Genomic DNA, 22,774 nt, shown 5'->3' with positions numbered 1-22,774 from the left:
CGTGGAAAGGAAACACGGGAGGCCTTCCTAGGGCATCAGGATGCTGGCTGAGTGCCAAACAAGGATCCCCCCCCCACACACACACACTGTGGGGTGGGGGTACCTGAACATCAGGTACCTGGCTCACTAAGGCCCAATCTCACCCTTCCAGCTGTTTTACATGTAATGGCCGAAGCCACAGAGGCCTGGTAGTGCCAGAAGAGAAGGGGCTGAGGTGAGCCATGCTAACCCCTGCCAGACTCTAACTGCCTTCATCTTCAGGGGTGGAGTTCACTAGAGCACCCTTATCCAGGCAGCCTCATGGCAGGCCTCACCCTCACTGAGAGGCCAGCACCTGCTTGCTATCACCCCTACCTTAACAACCCGCACGCCCTCCAACCCTCCAGAAGTGAGCAGTCTCCCAGAGAAAGGGAGGGGAGACTCTCCTGACAAAAATTTAGATATTACGCTCCCTAAACCTCGCAATGTGACCGTGCATGCACCCATTTCTCAGAAGACAACCCGGACTGCCCGGCCAGAATGCTGCTTAAGCAGTGATTCCCGTCCCCGCTAAGACCGGGTTCTGATTCTTTCCCGCATCACCCACAACCCCAGAGAGGCGAGGCGCCCACAGGCAGGGCGTGGGGCCGGCAGCCTGCCGTAATGACAGGGCCTGTGGGTGGCGGCGGTGGAGGAAGCAGGAGGAATCTGACTATTTCTGGCCCGGGCGCACCCAGCTGGCTAGAGCCCCGGCCAGGCTTGGCCAGTCTTCCCGGCCCCCCGCTTTGCGTCCTTTCCCGGTCCCCTGGAGGGGCGGGGAGAAGCGCCGGTTGGCGGGCTCGGAGGGCGGGGCGGGGCCGTAGACCCACCCCCACGGCCTCCTCCCACCGCAGTCCAGTCGGGTCCCTGCACCGGCCTGCGCTTGGGACCCCAAGTCGCTCGGTTGCTGCTCACGTGAGTCACGCCGCGGTCCCTTCGCCGCGGCCCCGACGGGCATGGACTCAGGTCGGGACTTCCTGACCCTGCACGGTGAGTGTACTGCCCGCAGTGGCGACCCTCGGGAAAGCCTCTCCGGTGACAGGGGTAGTAGCTCCTTCTGCTGCATTTGTACCACCAGACAGACTAACGCCTTGGCCTCTTGCGGGATCTCGGAAAACTTCAGCTCAGGCTGGGCACAACCTTGGGCGTTTCCAGACTTTTCCCCAAATTTGGCCCAAGAGATCGGGGAGCAGTGCAGACTTCTCTTGGGGGTTCCCCTTATCCTGTTCATAAAAAGGTCGGGCTCCTCGGTCCAGATGGCACCGAAGGAGTCGGGGAAGGAAAAGAGCAGCATCCTTGGACCACCGAGTTCTCCCTGTCCCTTCAGAGGCTTCCCAAAACACGGGTGTGCCTGGACCGCGTCAGGCCGCGCGGGCGTGGCAGATGTGGGTGTAAGGGGGTGGGGCGAGGAGGAGGTGTGCGAGTTTGGCTGAGGTCGGTCTGGCAGCCTTCACTGCCTAGAACGGAAAACTACGATGCCGGGGCTGGGAGCACCAGCGCGATCCTATTTGCTGACTCTCATGGTCGGAGTGGCTCAGGTCTCAGGGAGGACTGCCTTGAGGCTTGGTCCTTTGTCCAGCCGGCTTTGTTTCTTCCCATCTGGGCTAGCTTCCTCTCCCTCTTCTCTCCCTCTAGCAGAGAAGAAAGCCCAGGTTCCCGCTGCAAATCTTAGAAGCCTCCAGGGAAGGGTATTCACGCATACTTCGGGGAGGGGTTTTTGGGGGGCTTTCCTTCGTGTCTCCTCAGCAAACCCTGCCCCTCTCACACCAATCCTCTGCTTAACAGTACTTTTCAATTTACTCTAGTATCCTTGAGATTGTAGGATTTTTAAAATTAAATTGCACGTAGTGTGTGTGTGTGTGTGTGTGAGAGAGAGAGAGAAAGAGAGAGAGAGAGAGAGAGAGAGAGAGAGAGAGAGAGAGAGAGAGAGAGAGAGAATAACTCGCAGAATCTGTTCTCCCCTTCCACCACGTGGATTCCAGGGCTCATACCCAGGTCACTGGGCTTAGCAGCAATCTCCTTCACCCCGAGACGTCTTGCTGATTGTAGATTTTTGTGCTCACCAGTCATTCGCCTCACTCCGCCTTGATATGTGCTGTGCACCCAGTCCTCAATCTGTTTTGTGTTTGTTAGTTGACCTAGACCTTGTGGCCAGAGCCCAATAAACTAGGGTTTCTCAAGATCACCTTTCCAGGCTGGGTTTGCGCCCCTCCCCCTGCTTTCCCATTCTCCAGAGGCTAGAGGTAACGTTTTAACTCTTGACAGGATGGTGGGAACAGGGGGCTGGCAGCTCGGAGGCTCCCAGGCTTCACCTCTTCCCTGCCTGCCTCCGAGACCTCTGGTTGCCTCTGACAACACACAGCCTCCGGTTGTGTTGTAACAGGCCCGAGCCTCACTGTCTGCGCCCTCGTCCCATTTCTTTCCTGGGTCAGCCCTGGTGTTTTCCCCATAGGGAAAGACACAGCGCCTTACTCTAAATGCATAGGCTTGGCCAGCCTGGTTCGTCCTGTTTGAGACCAGCCCCCTGAACGTGTGACTCAGCCGGGCCCTTCCTGCTGGACTGGAATGTATGCTGTGGCCAAGCTGATGGACCTGCGGGCCCACTGCCTCTAGCGTGTCCTCCTCAGTGAGCTCCATCAAGCACATTCTGTCTACACGGCAAACCAGATAGGGAAGTAAGAGTGGCCAAGGGGAACTAGAGGGGCAGTGTGGTCACTGTGGCGTACGCTTGTTAGCGGTACTTCTGATGGGGGGGTCTGAACCCATTTCCACAGTGCAGGTCCCCCAGCACTGCTCACATGCTGCCTGACCACACTGCCTGGCTTGGGCAGTTGGGGTCTGCTGTGGGGATGTCCCTAGTCCCTCCCATTGGTGGGTCCATACTTCCTACTCATGCAGAGGCATAAATTATAAAGGCAGACTCCAGACCTTTTTTTTCCCCAGTCTGACTTCTGTGTGCCTCGGTTTCTTCATCCGCAAAGTGAGAGGAAACACCACCTACTTCACAGGGGTGCTGTGGGGGTGGGGCGAGATAACATCAGACAGGTAAAACATCCAATCTCGCAGGAGCCACCTCCCCACCCCCACACACAAACCAGGAGATGTCTCGCAGGGGTGGGTAGATGATGGAACACTACCAAGGGCAAGTGTGGCTGCAATCAGATGCATGAACCAAGGGGCTCTTTCTACCTCCGAGGCCCGGCAGTTCCGATCTTCTCCTCCAACCCCATATCCCCCACCCTTAGTCCAGCTAAGCCTGGACTGGCATCCTCAGCAGCTCCCAAAATTGTGCCTGAAAAGATATCACATTCCGGGACCTTCCCTTCCCTGAAGATGTTCACCCACACTGACTTTCCCTACACCCGGCCCCTGCCCTATGACAAGAACTGGCATTCTCTAAGAGGGGAAAGAGAAGGCCTCCTCTCAGCCCCGAGAACACAGGCTCCAATCCCAGCCTTGTTATTTACTGTACAACTTTTTGCCTTTCTGAGCTCGTTTCTCATCCAGGGAATTACAATATATTTTTTCCACCGAGGATGTTGCCAGGATGAATTGTTAGTGAGGGCTGGGGATTTAACTCAGTGGAGTGCTGGCCTGGCATGCCCCATTCCTGGGTTCAGGCCTTTTAAGCCTGACATAGTGGCACGTGATTACAGTTCTAGCATTTGGAAGGTGACAGTCATTTTACTTCAAGGCTATCCTCGGCTACACGGGCTGTTGGAGGTCAGCCTAGGACACACAAGATCCTATCTCAGACAAACAAAATTAATGGGCTTAGGAATTCTGGTTTGCTTAAAAAGCCAGAGCCTCCAAGAAAAGCCATCACAGCAGAAAGGGGTCACCTGTTCCCCACTAATGGGAGTTATGTCTCACAGTTTGTTTGGCTCTGGGGTTCTGGGCCCATGATATACACACATTGACCCATGTTGGTCCCAGGCCATGTGGGGAGTCAGGAAAAGTCTGTAGACCTTCTCAAAACTGCATTTCATTGTTCCTGTGGGTTGTTTGCATTTGCTGTTGTTTGAGGAGTTTGTTTGTTTTGGTTTTTTTGAGATAGGGTCTTACTTTATAACCCAGGCTGGTCTGGGGCTCATTACGTAGCCCAGCCTGGCCTCAAACTCAGAGCAATCCTCCTGTCTTGCACTCCTGAGTACTACATTTACAGATGTGAGCCACCATAACAAACGTAGGATTGTGTTTTTAGATGCATAACATCATGTGGTAAAGAATTCAAAGAAAACACAGCATATTGAGATGTGACCACATCGGGACCCGGGGGTCGCTGTTCTGGTTAAGAGCCCCCACGTGGTTTCTTTACAATCTGGGTAGGCTAGCCTGTATTCTACTCATCCCTACTCCAAATTAAAAGCTCTCCTGTGTCCACAGTTCAGTTTGTCGGCATTAACATGCCTTGCTCAATATTTATTCTTCGGTGTGACCGTAGGCAACCCACTCGCTCTGTGCTTCAGGGTTTTTTGTTTTTCCTGTGCTTGTCTGTGCCCCAAACTGGCTGTGCCCATGACTCACTGCTGCTGCTGTGGCTGCTGCAGTGAACCCTGGGGGGAACTCTTCAGGATGGAGGAGGGAAAAGCAGGCCTGGACACTCCTGCAGCCGGGACTCAGTAATTGCGAGTGAACGAAAGGGAAGTTGTACACATGAAAGGCTCCAGTGTTCCCGAGCACTCTGGCCGCACAGTTCTGCACACAGTTTGCAGTCTTTCTAATTTATTCTAGGCAAGCCCGTGAATGCCTTTTGAGGTCAGCATTTTTTTTTTTCCTTTTTAAGAACTGTGTTTGTAGCTGGGCAGTGGTGGCACACGCCTTTAATCCCAGCCTGGAGGCAGAGGAAGGCGGATCTCTGTGAGTTCAAGGCCAGCGTGGTCTACAAGAAATAGTTCCAGGACAGGCTCCAAAGCTACAGAGAAACCCTGTCTCAAAAACAAAACAAAACAAACAAACAAACAAACAAAAAAAAACCTGTGTTTGTGCCGGGCAGTAGCGGGACACGCTTTTAATCTCAGCACTCTGGAGGTGGAGGCAGAGGCAGGCAGATCTCTGAATTCAAGGCCAGCCTGGTCTACAGAGTGAGTTCCAGGACAGTCAGGGCTACACAGAGAAACCCTGCCTTGAAAAATCCTAGACAACAACAACAACAAACCAAAATAAAAAAACAAACAAACAAAAAACAACATAAAGAATTCCATTTGCATCTGTTACCTTGGGGATTTCCCTGATTAAATGGGAAACCAAGAAGAAAGCCAGAGAGCCTGCAGCATGCCTAGTCATAACAAATCAGTTGCGGAACTAAGGGTAAGAGATTTGGCGGGCTCGATTGACTAGCCCTGGCTCGCTCGCCTGACCATCTCCGCATCTCTGTTAAACTCTGCAGGCACCAGGATTCCCTCTGCAGCGCAGCTTACTTAGTGTCTGCACTGGTGGGTGCCTGGACGATCTTGCAGAGCTGGCAGGGGAGTTCCCGGCCAGGCTGGAAAGCACACGGACGCCCAATCCCCACCCTCACACACCCTCCCAAGTCGAAGTTTCTCCCTTCTATCCTGGGCTCCGCCTTTCCCGTGCAGAAGCTCCCTCTCCTGGGCTCCGCCTCTCTCTCCAGGGTGCTTCCTGGCTGTGATTCCTCCACGTCGCGTCCCAGATGGTGACGGCCAGCCTCTGAGCCTGGGTTATGCCTGGCAGGCTCTGTCTCTCCAACCTCCAGCCTTGTTTGCTAGTCTAACACTCTCTGGAGGTGAAGGCACAAGGATCGGAATTCAAGGCCATTAGGGCCACACCGGGCCTCCCCCGTCCTGCCTCCTACTTTCTGGGTTCCACTTCCTCCGCATACTTTCTGCTCTCTCCAACCTCTCTAGACCATCGGCCCCGCCCGCATGCTTGGCTCCGCCCCCTGAGATCTGACCCGCCCCTCCTCTGAGGTTCTGGCTCCGCCTACTCAGGGCTAAACCGCCGGACGCCTAAGCTAGGATTTACCCGGGCAGAGTCTTGGGAGGACACCATGCAGTGCCTGCGGGTCCCGAGCTGCAGGCGGCGAAGCGTGAGCCGCTCCCGGGAGCTCTACCTGCAGGAGCAGAGTCGCAAAGTGGCTGCGCTCAATGGTCAGAGGCTGGGTAAGGGATGCTGGGGACACGGAGAGCGTACTGTGGGAAATAGGACAGCAGCTGGAATAGGACGCTCCTCCCCTGAGCCTTGGATTAGACTGTTTAGTTCTACGGGCTGTGTTTTCAGAGTGCGAGCGTGGAGCGAGGACTGGGGTGACCCTTTCCCGAGCAACCCGATCTCCATGCTCCCTTCTGGTTACAGATTAACCCCTGAGTGTGTGATTCTCTTAGAGCTGGACCGATGAGGTCCAGTATGAGGGTGGCAAATGTGTACCTGGACAAGTGACCCCAGGCGAGTGATTCTGTCATACTTGTGGCATTGTCATACCATAGTATGGGGGTGATAGTTTGTCATGTTGTGTACCCAAGTGTGACATTGTGGTACTAAGGTGTCTGTGTGCAGCCCTGTGTGACAGTGTGACCCCGACAGTGACGTGACCTAAGGTGATGGCTTGGCTGCCATTCTACATTATGGTGTGGGTTCTCTTTGGTTACCCGATGGCGCTGTGTCTTTGAGTGGTGGCCGCATGTTTCGTAGCTCTCATCCTGCGAGCAGGCTTCCTACTTGTGAGTCCCAACTCCGCTGTGCAACTTCCTTCAGCCTCGATTTCCTCATCTGTAAAATGGGGATAATGATACGACTGCCATTCTACACAGAGTTGCTGAGGGGATTAAACACATGTGCTACGAACAGTATCTTATTCCAATATTAGCTATCATTATGGTGGCTGCTGTTATTATGGTGGCAGCATTCCCGTGCTGTGTGTGAAAGACACCCACTCTGCGAGACACGGGTAGTGGGGGGGGGGCGCACTGTGTCCCTGGGTGCAAGGTCATGTCTGTGAGTCTATGGTTGTAAATCTCAGTGCATGTCTCCATGTGGCCGTGTACTGGTGTGGGTTCCAGGCCCAATACTGTCTTCATGCACCATGTTGGAAACACGGACAGAATGCCAGGCATTCCCACTGGCACCTGGAGTGCCCTCCATGTCCTCTATAGGTCACTTCCCGAGTGGGCAGCTAGCCTGGAAACGGTTGCTGAATCCCCTGAGCTCATAGCCCACCCGCCCTTCCAAGGCTGAGTGAGTGGAGCTGGGTGAAAACTTCCCACACTTTCTGCCTGATAAGACAAGAGGGTCCTGTGTAGGCCACCCAGAGGCCTCAGAATCAGGAAACCCTTCCCACTCCATGGAGGTCCCTGCCCAGTTTTCCCAGTTCCTGGAGGGTGGTAGCTGTCGCCCTGCTGGAGTTATCTGGGTCCAGTTGGGACTCAGATCCACCTCCGGGAAGCAGGACATCAGTGGGAGCTTATCATATCTGACCTCGCATACTGGGCCGCAGCTGGCCCCAGGACAGGATGAACTTGTCATCTCTTCATGGTGTTTTCCAGAGCGAGAGGGTAGGGGGCTTGCCTTCCACTTCCCAGGAGCCCCCATTCCCATCCGAGCTGTTAGCAGGAGCTTGCTTAGCTGTGTCCAGCTTGGGGGGAAGGGTTTCCAGATGGTCAGGAGGGGCCCCTCCTAATTGTACCTTAGCCTCAGAAGAGACAGTGGGCTCTTCCCAGCAGAGGCCAGAGGTGGCCCTCTGCTCTGACTGTCTGGAAACTCCCTAACCTTCCCTCCACATAGAACATTCTGTGTGAGTCCCTTCTCTTCTTCCAGATCCCCCACACTGAGAGGAAGCCGCCCATACTGAGGTAGAGCATCTTCTAGCAATGGGTGGACACATGGAACAAAGGTGGTGGCATGACTGTCCTCCCTAAGGACTGGCGATAATGCTGTTCTTACCCCAGGACTGAGGAGGGAGCCCACAGGGAGGGAAGGAGGTCAGGGACGACGGGGCCAGGGATGGTGGCCCTGGAATCTTCCCTCAGTGGAAGTAGGAAGCTGGTGAGGAGTAAGGTGGGTGAGTAAGGCCCGTCCATATAGGCTTCTAGACAATGTGTAGAAGGTAAGAGGGGGCTGCATGGATGAACTGGGAGGGGCTGTCATGGGTGGAGGGTGTGGGCTCAGGAAAGAAGCCTGTGACTGACTTTGGGAGGATTGGAATCCTAGGCCTAGGCCCTGGTCCAAAACAGGACAGTAAGAGTCTTTGATGCCACTTTTCTGTTGGGTCACATAGTTTTAGGGACATAATTAGGTGTCCCTTTGGCTTTGGATAGATCTGGCTATAGAGCTGTGTGGGATATAAACGTGTGTATCTATCTCTGTATCACACTGAGAGTTATTAAGGCACACGGTGTCTCCTTTGTCATCATCAGTGCAGGATCTGTTTGCCGACGATGACTTTGGAGGGGCCTGATGTCCTTCTGGGTCTGTCAAGGGAGAGGCCTGTGACTGAGGTCAAGCCCGCATCTCTGCGGGGACCAGGCAAGTGGGCAGAGTTCTGTCCCTGTGGGCCCGTCTCAGCTTCTGAAAAGACTGAGTCTGTCTTAAAGCAACTGTTCCCTGAAGGACCCCAGACCCAGGACATGCAGTAGTTGGCAGTCTGGTAGGAAAGACCGGGCCGTCCCAGCTGGCTAAACGTAGTCCACGGTGGGCTCATTATTCTCTTCTGGGGCAAAGACAGGAACAGGGAAGAGGGTGGCTGGTGTAGCAGAGGCCCAGGGGTCCCGTGGCAGTAAATCATGAAGTCACCAGGTCACACAAACAGCTAGTCAGGAAGTGTGCTGGAACCCAGGGACAGATAACGTTGGAGCCATCAGAGACACGAAGGCCTGGGTTCATTTCCAGCTGTGTGGTCCCTGTGTGGCCCCTCTACTTCCTCTTTTAGTGCCCACTCCCTTCATCTCCCTCTGAGCCAGACCGCTTCCTGGGTCCCCCAGGAACCACAGGTTTTTGAACTCTCCTCATTCAGATTTTCGACAAGTCACAGTGTCTGTGTGGCCGGGCAGAGAATGCAGTACAGCGGTCAGACGCTATGCACAGATGCCCCGGGCTCGATCCATACCCAGTGCTGGGAAAAAGCATAATCTTCAGTGGGTAGCAGTCTTCCCTGATGGAGGCAAGGGTCTGGGCTGGCTGGCGGGGCCAAGGGGGGAGAAATGTATTAACTGAGAAGGGTGAGGTTGGCGGAAATGGGTTCTGAGGGGGCAGACAGGGACAATAAGAGGGTCACGGTTGGAGAAAGCCGCTTCTCACCAGTACTGACTCTCCCAGGGCTGCAGGATGACCAGGACCTCCAGGCCCTTCTGAAAGGCAGCCAACTCCTGAAGGTCAAGTCCAGCTCGTGGCGGAGAGAACGGTTCTACAAGCTACAAGAAGACTGTAAGACCATCTGGCAGGAGTCCCGCAAGGTCATGAGGTCCCCGGAGTCCCAGCTGTGTGAGTGCCCTGGGTCTTGTGGCGGGGGTGGCATAGGGATTGTGACCACAGGTGGGCCACGCCCGAAATAAGGACCAAAAAGAAAAAACTTAGGCTGGTTGGGGTCAAGGAAATATTCGAGTTCAGTTGTTTGTTGGGAAAATGAGGTTAGGTTGGCCACAGAGGGCAATCATGGGTGTTTAAAGAGGGTGAAGATATATGACCATGGCCACAGATGGGGACAGCCAGGCTCAGAAGCTACCGTGGAGCTGGGCAGGTTTGTTTGAACGTGTAGGTGCCACCCAGGTCATTGTAAAGGAGAGAAAAGGGGTGAATCAGCACTCCAGGCATGTTGGAGCCAAAAGCGGGGCCCAAAGTCCGGGGACAGATAAGGTACTTCCCTATCAGTGGCCTTAGGTGGGGCTCAGGACACTGAATCTCTCCTGGAACTAGAGTCTCGGGAGGCTTGGGTGGAGCAGGGGAGGGAAAGAGAAAGTGAGAGTGAGCGGGCCAGGCACTGTCTTTCTAGAAGGTTCTCAAAGGCCTGGGTACCCAAAGCCAAGGGAGAGAAAGGAGAGAGCCTCCGGAGACCTTGGGGGTAGCTCTGCAGACACGCCCTTCAGTGTACACTCCCTGAAAGTTCTGTACGAGACACCCCACGCAGAGATCAGTGCCAGAAGTGGAACCCCACAACAGTGGACCGCTGCACTGTCCAGTATGGGGGCCATCAGCTCCTAGAGGCCAGTGGGCTCTAGACTTGTGGCAGCTGTGACTGAGGAACCCCTGTTTCACTTTATACCCACAAAAGTAGGGGTTTGTGGGAATTTTGTTGGCTGTTCTGAAAACACTGTCGACTAGGCTGGCCTTGAACCCAGAGTTGGGCGTGCCTCCGCTGGAATTAAAGGCACGTGCCACCACACCTGGTATTTGTTTCCGAATCTCACACAGCCTGAGCTAGCTTTGAACTTACTGCTGCTACTGAGGAAGACAGTCCTACCCTTGCTATGGGTGAATTCCTGACCCTTCGCTGTACACTGCTGTACACTCCCAAGTGCTCAGTTTGAGGATGGGACTTGGAAGTGTCTCTGAAATTACTCTGAGAGCCCGGCAGTGGTGGCGCACACCTTTAATCCCAGCACTCTGGAGGCAGAGGCGGGCAGATCTCTGTGAGTTCAAGGCCAGCCTGGTCTACAAGAGCTAGTTTCAGGACAGGCTCCAAAGCTACACAGAAACCCTGTCTCAAAAAAACCAAAAACCAAAACAAAACAAAACAAAAAAACAAATAAAATAAAATAAGATAAAAAAATACATTACTCTGAGAGAAATTACTCTGAGAGCTGGGCTGTAGTTCATTTGGGAGAACACTGGTCTAGCATAAATGAAGCCCTGGGTCGAATTCCCAGCACTCCATACACTGGGTATGGTAGCAGCTGCCTGTAATCTTAGTATTGGGAGGGAAGGGCAGGAAGATCAGAAGTTCAAGGTCACCCTTGTCTGCACAGCGAGTTTAAGGCCAGTTTAGGAACGTGAATTCCTGTCACAAAAACAAAAACAAAAGAAGACCACCTTGAGACTCTGCCCCAGCCTCCCAGCACAGGAGTGACCCCTGACCATGCCTGTGTCTGTGGCGCCAGACAGGCTCCTACATTGGTCTCCTGTCCTGATACAGGGTTTCCTGATAGCTACTAGTGGATGGGGGCATAGTGGGAACAGAGGACTTTCATTGGAAAGAGGATACATATGAACTGCTTGCCTCTGTTGGAGAGGGGCGGGGGAAGAGGCAGGAAGAAGAGAAGGCCCCTCCCTAAGGAGCCCAGAGAGGCTTCCTCCAAGGACTGCCACAGGTCCCATGCTTAGCAGGCCTTCTTTGCACTTTTTTTCTTTCCAAGCAAGAATTGAGGTTCTTGTCCCCAGTGGCACCTTACCCCTGGGGAAACTGAGTCCAGACGCTGGAGGATAGTACATTCCCCCATTCCTCTCTCTGTCTATGCTAAGTCTCCCCAGGCTCCCCTACAGCTCACCCATTGTTCCCAGGAATCTTATCAGCAGAGAAGGCAGCTGGCCTTTCTCTCAGGGGCCAGTGGAGGTGTGAGCCTGGGGGCTCCGTGACCCAGGCTTCCGGTTTTCATTTCTGGCCGAGGGCGGCTCAGCTGCCTAGTGGGGCAAAGAACGATTAACTAAGGATATGTTCTACATCCCAGAGGCTACAGGGGTCACGTGTCCCAGGGTTCAGAGCCTATGGCCCAGGCACACACGTGGTCCTGTAGGTGTGTGGGAGGCCCCTGGGGCCTCGGAGTAGGCAGAGTTTGGGGAGGGACACGAAGATGTACAGATAGGCCCATTCTAGGACCCAGAATGACTAAATATGGGTAGGGGCAGCCCTACTGTGGGGAGGCTGGCTCTCAGCCAGGCTGTGGCGGGTACTCTGGGATGGCAGTGTATAAGGTCTTGTTTGTCCCTGAAGCTTGGAAGACTGGCTGTGATGGGGGGGGCCGGGGGCTCACCAGCCTCCTAAGAGCAGAATGATGTAATCTCTAATGAGCCCACTGTTTAACCTTCTGGGATGGTCCTCCCTCTTCTTGCCTGCTCCTTACTGCTGAGCCCCTTAGATCTAGGATCCCTCAGAGTATGGTAGCTCTAATGTAGGGCTCAGTCTTTTTACCAGCTGAGACAAGCCCAGGAGGATAGAACTCTGCCTCCTCTTTATCCTGCCCACTCTTAGTGATGCAGACTGGCCTTTATTCTGCCCCTTACCCTGGGGCCTTTCTACACCCTTCTGCCAGAGGGCTCCCTGAAGCCAGAACTCACACAGGGTAAATACATCAGTTTTCTCTCTGACTTTGGGCTTCTGTTCCCTGACCCCAGGGCCAGGATTGACCAAGGGTGGCCACCCATCTACTAAGTGGTCAGTAGAGGGGCCAGGAGGCTCTCATGCTGGGGCCCCAAAGTCCAGCATGGCCTGGAGGGTGCATGACCTCTCTCTCATCCGGATGCCAAGCTCCGGAATGGTCTCACCCTAAGAGGCCTGTTCTGTGTAATCTTCTCCTGCTACCTGATTCCTTACTGTGACCATGGACCTAGGTCCTTGCTGCCCTTCCTATCCTAAAATGTCTGTCTTCAGATCTCCCTGTGTGTTCCCACTCTTCCACAGTTGACTGTCCCGTACCCTGCCTGTATTGTGTCTTTATTTATTGTTCTCCACTCCTCTGCCCTTCTGCCTGGACCCTCAGTCTGAGCCCCCAGTCTGGCTGTGGCACTAGGTCGTGCTCTTTGCCCTGGTGGCCTTGGCTGTGTCAGAGATAGTTGTTCATCTCACGGTCTGTTCCACTGCCTCCCCCCACACAGTCTCCATCGAGGACATTCAGGAGGTACGGATGGGGCACCGCACCGAAGGCCTGGAGAAGTTTGCCCGTGACATACCCGAAGACCGCTGCTTCTCCATTGTCTTCAAGGACCAGCGCAACACACTAGACCTCATTGCCCCATCATCGGCTGACGCGCAGCACTGGGTGCAGGGCCTGCGTAAGATCATCCATCACTCGGGCTCCATGGACCAGCGTCAGAAGCTACAGCAGTATCCTCTTGGGCAGGGTGTCCCGGCTGGGTGTGGAATGTGTGGCAGTCAGTTTAGTGCCACAGTCACTAAACACCAGAATGTACTAGTTACTTTTCTGATTGCTGCGATACTTGATGAAAACAAATCAGGAGGGAGGGTTGATTACTGTTTGAGAGAATGGAGAGAATGCTGTCAGTCAAGGTAGAAGAGTCATGGCTGCCACAGTGTGATACAGGTAGTTACATTGTGTCTGCAGTCAGGAAGGAGAGAGAGAGAGAGAGAGAGAGAGAGAGAGAGAGAGAGAGAGAGAGAGAGAGAGAGAGAGAGAGAGAGAACGAGAACACGGGTGCCCACCTCACTTCCTTCTTTTCCTTTCTTACTCAACCTTGGACTTCAAGAAATGGTGTGACCCCCACTTCTCTCTTTTAAACCTCTTGACACTCTTTCCAAGACACACCCAGAGGCATCCTCCAAATCCAGGCAGGTCGAAAATGATAGCTAAGTAGCTTACACAAGACTAGTTTATTTCTTCAGGTACCAGCGTGGTTAGTTCTGGGGAGGGCCCTTTCTTCTCACCCTGTCCCCTCACAAACACAGAGAAAGCTCTCTTTACAGACAGTCAGGGCAACACCTTCATGTCCTCACCTAACCCACCGGTTCCCATCTCTGAAATCGTCTAGGAGGTTGCTGTTTCAACTAGGAATTTTAGGGATTCATGTTTCAGTCCGTGGCAGAAGGAAAAGCAGGAAACAGTCTTCTGACCCAAGGCCAGGAACTGTGTGTCTTCTCCCTGATTCTCTCTGGAAACAGCGTGGATGTAGGTGACTAGGGAGTCACTCCAGTGATGGGGGGGTGTGGTCACATTCTCGGGGTTACTGCACTCTAGGAGCTGTAAGGCCGCAGCACTCTCCTGAACCATGCTTTCGGGAGCGATACTGTGAGCAAGGGTTCAGGTCAGCCGGCAGCAAGCTGGAGGCAGTAACTTGTGGATCGGTTTGATTCAGTGATCCCGCTTCTAGCTCGCATGAGATGAGGGTGGAACCAGCTTCCACTTTTGTTTTGTTTGCTTGAGATAGGCTCTGGGCTGGAGCTTGTGATCTTCCTGCCTCCTGTGTGCCCCACCAGGGTCTGTGGCTCCCTATTTTATGACAGTTTTATGGAGGGATAGATTACACACCATAAAGTTAACCCAAGTGGTGAACCTAGGGCTGGGGCAATGGCTCAGTCAGTACTGAACTTGCCATGCAGCCTGAGTTTGAGTCCAGCACACGGTAAAAGACCAGGAGTAGGACCGGAGAGCTGGCTCAGCATTTAAGAGCTTGGACGGCTCTTCCAGAGGACCCCAGTTCAGTTCCCAGCACCCAGGTCAGCTAACTCGCAATGGTCTGTAGTTTTAGCTCCAGGAACCTGATGCCTCTGACTTCTGAGGGGTATCTACACACACACACACACACACCATTAAAAACACAAAACCCCCTTATTTAAAGCCAGGTAACAGGCCGAGACTGAAAAGTGAATTCCAGGCCACTGAGAGATCTTGTCTCAGAAGACAAGGTGGACAGCGCCTGAGGACCAGAGCCTGTGGTTGGCTTTTGATCTCCACATAAGCATGCGTGCGTCTGCACCCATGTGAACAGACATATGTGCGCATACAATTGCTGAGCCGGATGCAGTGTGTGTTCACGTATTTACACTTGTGCTGTCTCCCCACCGTCATTTTTTGAACAGCTCCATTCTCCTCCCTGCCCTTGGAAAAAAAAAAAAAAATTAGTGATTCTCTCATATTTTCTCCCGACACCAGACCTAGAAGCCTCCATCTGTTCTCTGCCCTCTGAGGATTTGCCATATAAGCTGAGCCCGCAGCCCCTCCCTAAGGGCTTCTTACTCCTAGTGTGTGTGAGCATTCCTTCACCCTGTAGCGTGGATCTGTACTCTGTACCTTCCGGCTTCCTAAAAGTACCCCACTGTATGGCTACACGGTATCCTGTAACTCCTAACTTACAAGTTAATGGACGCCTGAGTGGCTTCTTCTTTAGGCCTCTACTCAGCAGTGAAAGCTAGGACATATGTTTCGTGGGACTGTTTTCATTTCATTCAAGTACACACTAGAAGCAGAATTGCTAGGTTATATGGTAACTTTTATGTTTAGCTTTTTAAAAATAGATTTTATTTTTATCATTTTAAGTATATGGGTGTTTTGCCTACATGTGTGTCCGTGTACCATGTCCATGCCTGGTGCCCAAGGAGACCAGAAAAGCATGTTGATCCCTCGAAACTGGAGTTACACACAAATATGAGCCGTCATGTGGGTTATTAAGGAATTGAACCCCAGATTCTCTGGGAAAGCAGTCAGTGTTCTTAACCACTGAGCCATTTCTCCAGCTCCTTTTTCTAATCATGTGTCTGTCTGTGCGTGTGCACATATGTCCATTAGTGTGCAATGCCTGCAGAGGTCGGGAGAGGACACTTGGTCCCCTGCAGCTCAGTTATAAGCCGTTGTAAAAAGGCCGAGTAGATGCAGAGAACTGAACTTTGGGCTCTAACCATTCTCTCCAGATCCATGCTTGACTTTTTTGAAAACCTGCCAAACCATTTTCCAAGGGAACTCCAGTGGTGTAGACCCCACCTGCAGTGGGGGAATGGTCCCACTTTTCCATCAATCGTAGCATTAGTTTTTTGTCTTTCTCTCTTGTTACAGACACTGTCTCGGATGTGAGGTAGATCTCTGATTAACTTTCTGTTCTTTGGTGTGTGGTATGAGGTAGGAAATCTATTTCTTTTCTATTTGCATTAGGATATCCAGCACTGTTTCCTGGGACTTATTTTTCAGTTATTTTTTATTGTATAACTTATTTATGCTGGGCGATGGTGGCGCACGCCTTTAATCCCAGCACTCGGGAGGCAGAGGCAGGCGGATCTCTGTGAGTTCGAGACCAGCCTGATCTACAGAGCTAGTTCCAGGACAGGCTCCAAAGCCACTGAGAAACCCTGTCTCGAAAAACCAAAAAAAAAAAAAAAAAAAAAACTTATTTATTGTGTGTTTACACGCTTGTCTCCTAGTGTGTGTGGCGGTCAGGGGATAACTTGCAGGAGCTGGTTCTTTTCTTCTACCATATGGGTCCTGAGGAACAAATTCAGTTATCAGGGATCTCTAGTGCTGTGCCACCTTGTGGGCCTGAAAATAGTATTTTGTTGAATATTCCCACCGAATCGTCCATTGACTGCAAAAGTGGGTATTTATTCTGGACTTAGTTCTATCCATTTACCTGTCTGTCTGTCCTTTCGGGCACTGTCCTTGTACCACGCTCTTTTAGCTCCTGTGACTTTGTAGTAAGCTTCCTAATGAAGTGTGAATTGTCTAAGTCTGTTCTTTGTTTTGCAAGATTGGTTTGGCTGCTCTGGGTCCCTGACTTCCCACCCACATTTTAAGATCTATTTGTCAGTTTCTTGCAAAGAAACCAACAGCATTTGATAAGGATCATAGACTAATTAATTTGGAGACCTCTCTGCATGGAAATGTTTCCTGATCCATGAACATGGATAGATGTCTTTACATTTGATTATTCCTTTTTCCATTTGTTGAGGATTCTCTGTGTGTGTGTGTGTGTGTCTGTTGGGGTTGTAGGTAGTTGTGAGCTATCTGGAGGATGGTAGCATCCCAGGCCTGGTCCTCTGCAAGAACAGCATTCTGTTGAATGTTCCCACAATCTTGTGTGCTGAACCATCTTTCCAGCCCCTAGTCTTTATCCATTTCTTTTAACAGGGTCATGCGGCTTTCAGAATTTTAAGTTTTATACTTAAAAAAAATTATTTCAGCTGGGCGGTGATAGCATTCCAGGATAGACTCCAAAGCTACAGAGAGACCGTGTCTCAAAAAAAAAAAAAAATCATTTCAAGCTGGGTGGTGATGGCGCACACCTTTAATCCCTGCACTTGGGAGGCAGAGGCAGGCAGATCTCTCTGAGTTCAAGGCCAGCCTGGTCTACAGAGTGAGTTCCAGGATAGACTCCAAAGCTACAGAGAAACCCTGTCTCGAAAAACCAAAAATAAATAAATAATAATTTTAATTATTTTGGTGCTATTGTAAATTGAATTGCTTCTTAGATTATTATTATTATTTTGATTTTTGAGACAGGGTTTCTCCATGTAGCCCGGGCTGTCCTGGAGCTCACTCTGTAGACCAGGCTGGCTTTGAATTCACAGCGATTCTCCTGCCTCTGCCTCCCGAGTGCTGCGATTACAGGTGTGCACCATTACCACCACCCAGCACTTCTTAGATTGTTGTTGTTGTTTGGTTTTGGTTTTGATTTGTCTGGCGACAGTCTCTTATAGTCCAGGCTACCCTGGAGTTGGCTGGGTTTCTGTCGGCAGTCTCCATTTTCTGATCAGTGGCTGGGAATTTGTGTTGCTGTGCATTAACCCTCAGGCACTGGGGCAGGCTGGCTGATGATTTGAGAAACTGGGGGAACTGCTTTGCAGTGTGACATCAGCCCTGGGAGAGATGGTCTCATCAGGTGGGGAGCGAATTGCTGATTTCCTTCTCTGTAGTCCAAATTGTCTACAGTGAGCCTTTTTATGGTGATTATTTCAGCCATCATCAGGTTTCAGAATGAGCAAACAGAAAAAGACCTCTAACTGGGCCTATTGGTACTCCGAGTGTAATCCAAGCTACTCAGGAAGCTGAGGCAGGAGGATTGCAAGTTCAAGACCTAACTGAACTAAAGAGTGAGTTTACAGTCACTCTGGATAATTTCGGGAACTCCTGATTTAACACACAAAGAGGACTGAGGTGGAGTATTGTGTAAGACCCCACCTTCAATCCCTCGTAGCAAACAAACCAGAGCAAGAAAAGGAGGGGAAAAGACACTTAATAAGGAAGGTCTTGGGTTCCTGCTTCCTGGTCTTCTGGCCTGCAGGACACTGGGCCACAGGCAGCTGCGGCTTCATATGGCTGGGACCCTGTGGGCATCAGGCTGCTGTGTGTTTTCCTGACGGCTTGCCCAGCTGGATTCACTCCTGCTTGCGAAAAGCTGACAAAAACAAGGACAACAAGATGAACTTCAAGGAACTGAAGGATTTCTTGAAGGAACTCAACATACAGGTGGACGACAGCTATGCCAGGAAGATCTTCAGGGTGAGCTGGCCCAGAGTGGCTGCGGGGCCTGGGTCCTGGCCTGGGGCCGGGTCTGAGCCAGGTCTGAGCCTGTGCTGTGCGCTGGTTTTGCAGGAATGTGACCACTCCCAGACAGACTCGCTGGAGGATGAGGAGATTGAGACCTTCTACAAGATGCTGACCCAGCGGGCGGAGATCGACCGTGTCTTTGCCGAGGCTGCAGGATCCGCAGAGACCCTGTCGGTGGAAAAGCTCGTCACGTTCCTGCAGCATCAGCAGCGGGAGGAGGCCGCAGGGCCAGCACTGGCCCTCTCCCTCATTGAACGCTATGAACCCAGTGAGACTGGTGAGGGCCCAGCCATCCCGGAGCCACATGACTGGGAGACTCTGATGGAACTGCAGACAGACAGACAGACATGCTGCAGGGAGCCAGCCCCAGGGTCGCTGATCAGTGTGTGACTCTCCTGTGTAAGCAGGTGCATGGGAGAGAGAGCCCCAGTGTTTGTCCCGTCTGGGCTTCACTTCCCTTCAGTTCCTCTGCAGGGGCATTGAGTGTCCCTACCCCAAGACATAAGTGACCTGGGAAGCCACGGTCATTGTTACTTCCCTCTTTGAGCCTATCCTGGATCAGCATTGAGTCATGACCTAGAGAAGACACAGCGCCGCTTAGCAGGCCTGCCTGTCAGCGTAGTGAGATCCAGTCTCAAAGTGTAGCGTTAAAGAGGACTGGGGATACCGCTCAGTGGTAGCGTGAAAGACCCTGCAGTCAACTCTGGGGACTCGGAGGCGATGTCACCCAGAAGGGAAGGAAGGGAAAGAGGAGGGCCTCACCCCACTGTGACCACAATCTCACTGGGAGCCCAGGACGTCTGCTCCCCAGAGCTGCAGATCACCAGCTGAAGGCGGGTGGGCAGGCAGAGTGGAGAAGAGACTTCTCTGCACAGCGGTAGGCAACTGTCTCTGACTGGAAATGGTGGCTTCTTCCTACCTAGCCAAGGCGCAGCGGCAGATGACCAAGGACGGCTTCCTCATGTACTTGCTGTCGGCCGACGGCAGCGCCTTCAACCTGGCGCACCGCCGTGTCTACCAGGACATGGGCCAGCCACTCAGCCACTACTTAGTGTCTTCTTCCCACAACACCTACCTGCTGGAAGACCAGCTCAGAGGGCCCAGCAGCACGGAGGCCTACATCCGGTGCGGTCCAAGGGCGGAGCTGTTGGGGCGGGGCAGGGTGGGATCCCGGACAGGATCTAGAGGGTCCTAGCCCAGCTGTCACCACCCCCTGCAGGGCTCTGTGCAAAGGCTGTCGCTGCTTGGAACTCGACTGCTGGGATGGTCCCAACCAGGAACCTATCATTTACCACGGTTACACTTTCACCTCCAAGATTCTTTTCTGTGACGTGCTCAGGGCCATCAGGGACTATGCCTTCAAGGTTGGGTGTGCCCATGGGAGTGAGGAGAGGCCACTAGGGGTGGACAATCATCTAACTCATCTTGGGGCTTCTAGGCATCCCCCTACCCCGTCATCCTGTCCCTGGAGAACCACTGCAGTCTGGAGCAGCAGCGAGTGATGGCGCTTCACCTGAAGGCTATCTTGGGGCCCATGCTGTTGGACCAGCCCCTGGAGGGGGTTACCACGAGCTTGCCTTCCCCTGAGGTACAGAGTGGGTACCCTGAAGGCAGGGAAGGGAACCTGGCTGGGAGGCCTACGTGGGTCCTCACCAGGGAGTTGTTTATCCCCAGCAACTGAAGGGCAAGATCCTGCTGAAAGGGAAGAAGTTTGGAGGGCTGCTTCCTGCTGGAGGGGAAAACGGGCCTGAGGCCACTGACGTGTCCGACGAAGATGAAGCCGCGGAAATGGAGGACGAGACCGTGCGGAGCCAAGTGCAGCAGAAGCCCAAGGTTCTAGGGGAAGCTGTGGAGGTGGGGTGGCCCCGGGTCCGTCCCGCTCCCATTGCCCATGGGATGTTTGCCTTGTCTTAGTTTTTCTGTGGCTGCCATTCAGATCTTCTGCCCCCTCTCTCTGTCTGTCTCCTCTCTCTCTCTCTGTTGTCTGGGTTTCTGGTGCTCAGTGCCCACCTTGTCCTACCCTGTGGCTCTAACCTGGGCCTCCCCGTGGCCTCCAGGAGGATAAGCTAAAGCTGGCGCCGGAGCTCTCTGACATGGTCATTTACTGCAAGAGTGTCCACTTTGGTGGCTTCTCCAATCCTAGCACCTACGGGCAGGCATTCTATGAGATGGCTTCCTTCTCTGAGAACCGTGCCCTCCGGCTGCTTCAGGAGTCAGGTGAGCGCCTGTTCTTGCAGGCATATGAACCTGGCCATCTGGACTGGTCAAGACCAGGGCTACCCTCCACCCTTGCTGGGGCCCTAAGCTAGCACTCCCTGCTTTATGCCCGGACAGAACTGGCGAGGTGGGGTGGGGTGGGGTGGGTAGGTGTGTCTTTAGACCACCAAGGCCTTCACTGCTGACCCCACCTTTCCTCAGGAAATAGTTTTGTCCGCCATAACGTGAACCACCTGAGCAGGATCTACCCAGCTGGGAGAAGAACAGACTCCTCCAACTACAGTCCTGTGGAGATGTGGAATGGGGGCTGCCAGATCGGTACGGACCAGCTGGGATGGACGGTGTGTGTGTGGGGGGAGCGGCGGTTAGAAAGAGCACCTGACCTTGATGTCCAGTGGCCTAGAGCTCTGAAGGTCACGGGATGAAAGGTCTGAGGACCTGAGAAGGTTTGGGTGCCAACCAAGAGCTGAGCATGGAACTTGCCCAGCCAGCAAGTCTGTGCCTGGTGTGCACTCCAGCCCTGTGCATTTTGCCAATTGGAAATGGAGCAGATAGTTCAGCCGTTGACGTGCTTGCCTGGATTGCAGGATGTCATCCTGGGTTCAAAACTCTGCACTGCAGAGAACAGGAGTGGTGTCAGCTAAATGTTTGCCATCCAAACAATACAGACAAGGCCCTGCATTGGGATCCCTACCCATGTAATGTGTCAGGAGTGATGACACACACCGTACACACACTGTAACCCCAGCACTGAGGAGGCAGAGGTAGGCTGCTCTCTGGAGCTCATGGCCAGCCCGTCTGGTGTATTGGTAAGCTCCAGGTTCAATAGAGACCCTGTCCCCAAAAATAAAGAATGATTGAGAAAGATGTCAGACATTGACCTCTGGCCTCCATGTATGTATAAACATATGCACACACTGATGTGAACACACACTTATATTACACACACAAATAAATAGGGCATGTGATCAGTGTGGTGGGTCAGTTAGGATGATGGGAAGACAGGAGACACTGGAGCATCATTGGATCTTGCTCCCAATGCACACAGGAACTCGACTATAGTGCATTCTGAGCAGGCTGGGCTTGAGGACTCTGGAGCCAGCCTGCAGCTTGTGTATACTCTGATCTACCTGCAGTGGCTCTCAACTTCCAAACCCCTGGGCCAGAGATGGATGTATACCTGGGCCGCTTCCAGGACAATGGAGCCTGTGGGTATGTGCTGAAACCTGCCTTCCTGAGAGACCCCAACACCACCTTCAACTCACGTGCCCTGACTCAGGGGCCCTGGTGGACTCGGAAGAGGCTCCGTGTCCGGGTATGACCAGACACAGAAGGGGCAGCTGCCTGTGGGGATCTGTCCTGCTCACTGCTATCTGCGAATGCTCATTGTCCCCACCTTCCCTTAGATCATCTCGGGACAGCAGCTGCCAAAAGTCAACAAGAGCAAGAATTCAATCGTGGACCCCAAGGTGATAGTGGAGATCCACGGTGTGAGCCGGGACGTGGCCAGCCGCCAGACCGCAGTGATTACCAATAATGGTATAGTGTACACCGGCTGGGTTGGGCCAGGCCGATGGTGCTGGTGACCTTGCTGTTGACATGGTGTTTGTCCTTCTAGGTTTCAACCCCTGGTGGGACACGGAGTTTGAGTTTGAGGTGGCAGTGCCTGACCTTGCCCTTGTACGCTTTGTAGTAGAGGACTACGATGCCTCCTCCAAGAACGACTTTATTGGCCAGAGTACTATCCCCTGGAGCAGCCTCAAGCAGGGTGAGTGTTGGCGGGAAGGGGCCAGCCAGCAGCAGCGGGCAGGTCCTGGTTTCCCTCAGAGTACAGATCACTCTTCCTGGAGCATCTTCTCCCAGTGACCAGAGCTGTCCTTCCCACCAGGGTACCGACACATCCACCTCTTGTCTAAGAACGGAGACCAGCATCCGTCAGCCACGCTCTTTGTGAAGATCTCCCTCCAGGACTAAGCCTGGGGGTGGGTGCGATCCACTCTGAGTGGGCCACGCTGTGTTCACCCCTGGGGCAAGGCTGGCATTGTTGCACCGACTTCTGGTGTGGAGCTCGAGGGCCTGAACTGCCCTTAGGTCTAATACATCAGCTGTGCTTCCTGCCTCTCTGGGGACCCAGGAGCAGTCCAGTCCCTGGAGTGGCTAGACTTCCGTTAGGAACAACACTGCAGCCCTCCCCCTACCCTAGCTGTCTGTAGGTTGTGAGTTTTTATAAAAATCACTAGGTAAAGCCTTAGCGTCTTTTTACATAGACACCAGAGACTTGACTCCGTCAAGGCCTCATGCATACTCCTTCCCGCCATCATGGGGTCGTCTGGAGTGAGCCCTTTCCACCCAGGAGGGTATTACCCAGAGTGCACAGGGCCCTGCTG

At 53.1% G+C, this 22,774-nt stretch overlaps 1 protein-coding gene across 1 annotated transcript; it reads left to right on the top strand.

The window, feature by feature from the left end:
* The first annotated feature begins 869 nt into the window (after positions 1-869).
* Plcd1 (phospholipase C delta 1) lies at positions 870-22,709 on the top strand. Its single transcript, XM_057767276.1, has 15 exons — positions 870-1,008; positions 9,289-9,453; positions 12,778-13,006; positions 17,993-18,122; positions 18,216-18,447; positions 19,094-19,295; positions 19,390-19,534; positions 19,609-19,758; positions 19,845-20,003; positions 20,228-20,387; positions 20,589-20,705; positions 21,524-21,702; positions 21,794-21,926; positions 22,006-22,155; positions 22,276-22,709. The coding sequence occupies exons 1-15, from the start codon at positions 975-977 to the stop codon at positions 22,359-22,361; spliced, it is 2,271 nt and encodes a 756-aa protein (XP_057623259.1). The 5' UTR covers positions 870-974; the 3' UTR covers positions 22,362-22,709.
* Positions 22,710-22,774: the final 65 nt, after the last annotated feature.

This window comes from Chionomys nivalis, chromosome 4 (genome assembly GCF_950005125.1).
Source record: "Chionomys nivalis chromosome 4, mChiNiv1.1, whole genome shotgun sequence".
Taxonomy (NCBI): domain Eukaryota; kingdom Metazoa; phylum Chordata; class Mammalia; order Rodentia; family Cricetidae; genus Chionomys; species Chionomys nivalis.
The sequence above is the reverse complement of the archived record's forward strand: the minus strand, read 5'-3'. Positions and strand labels throughout refer to the sequence as shown.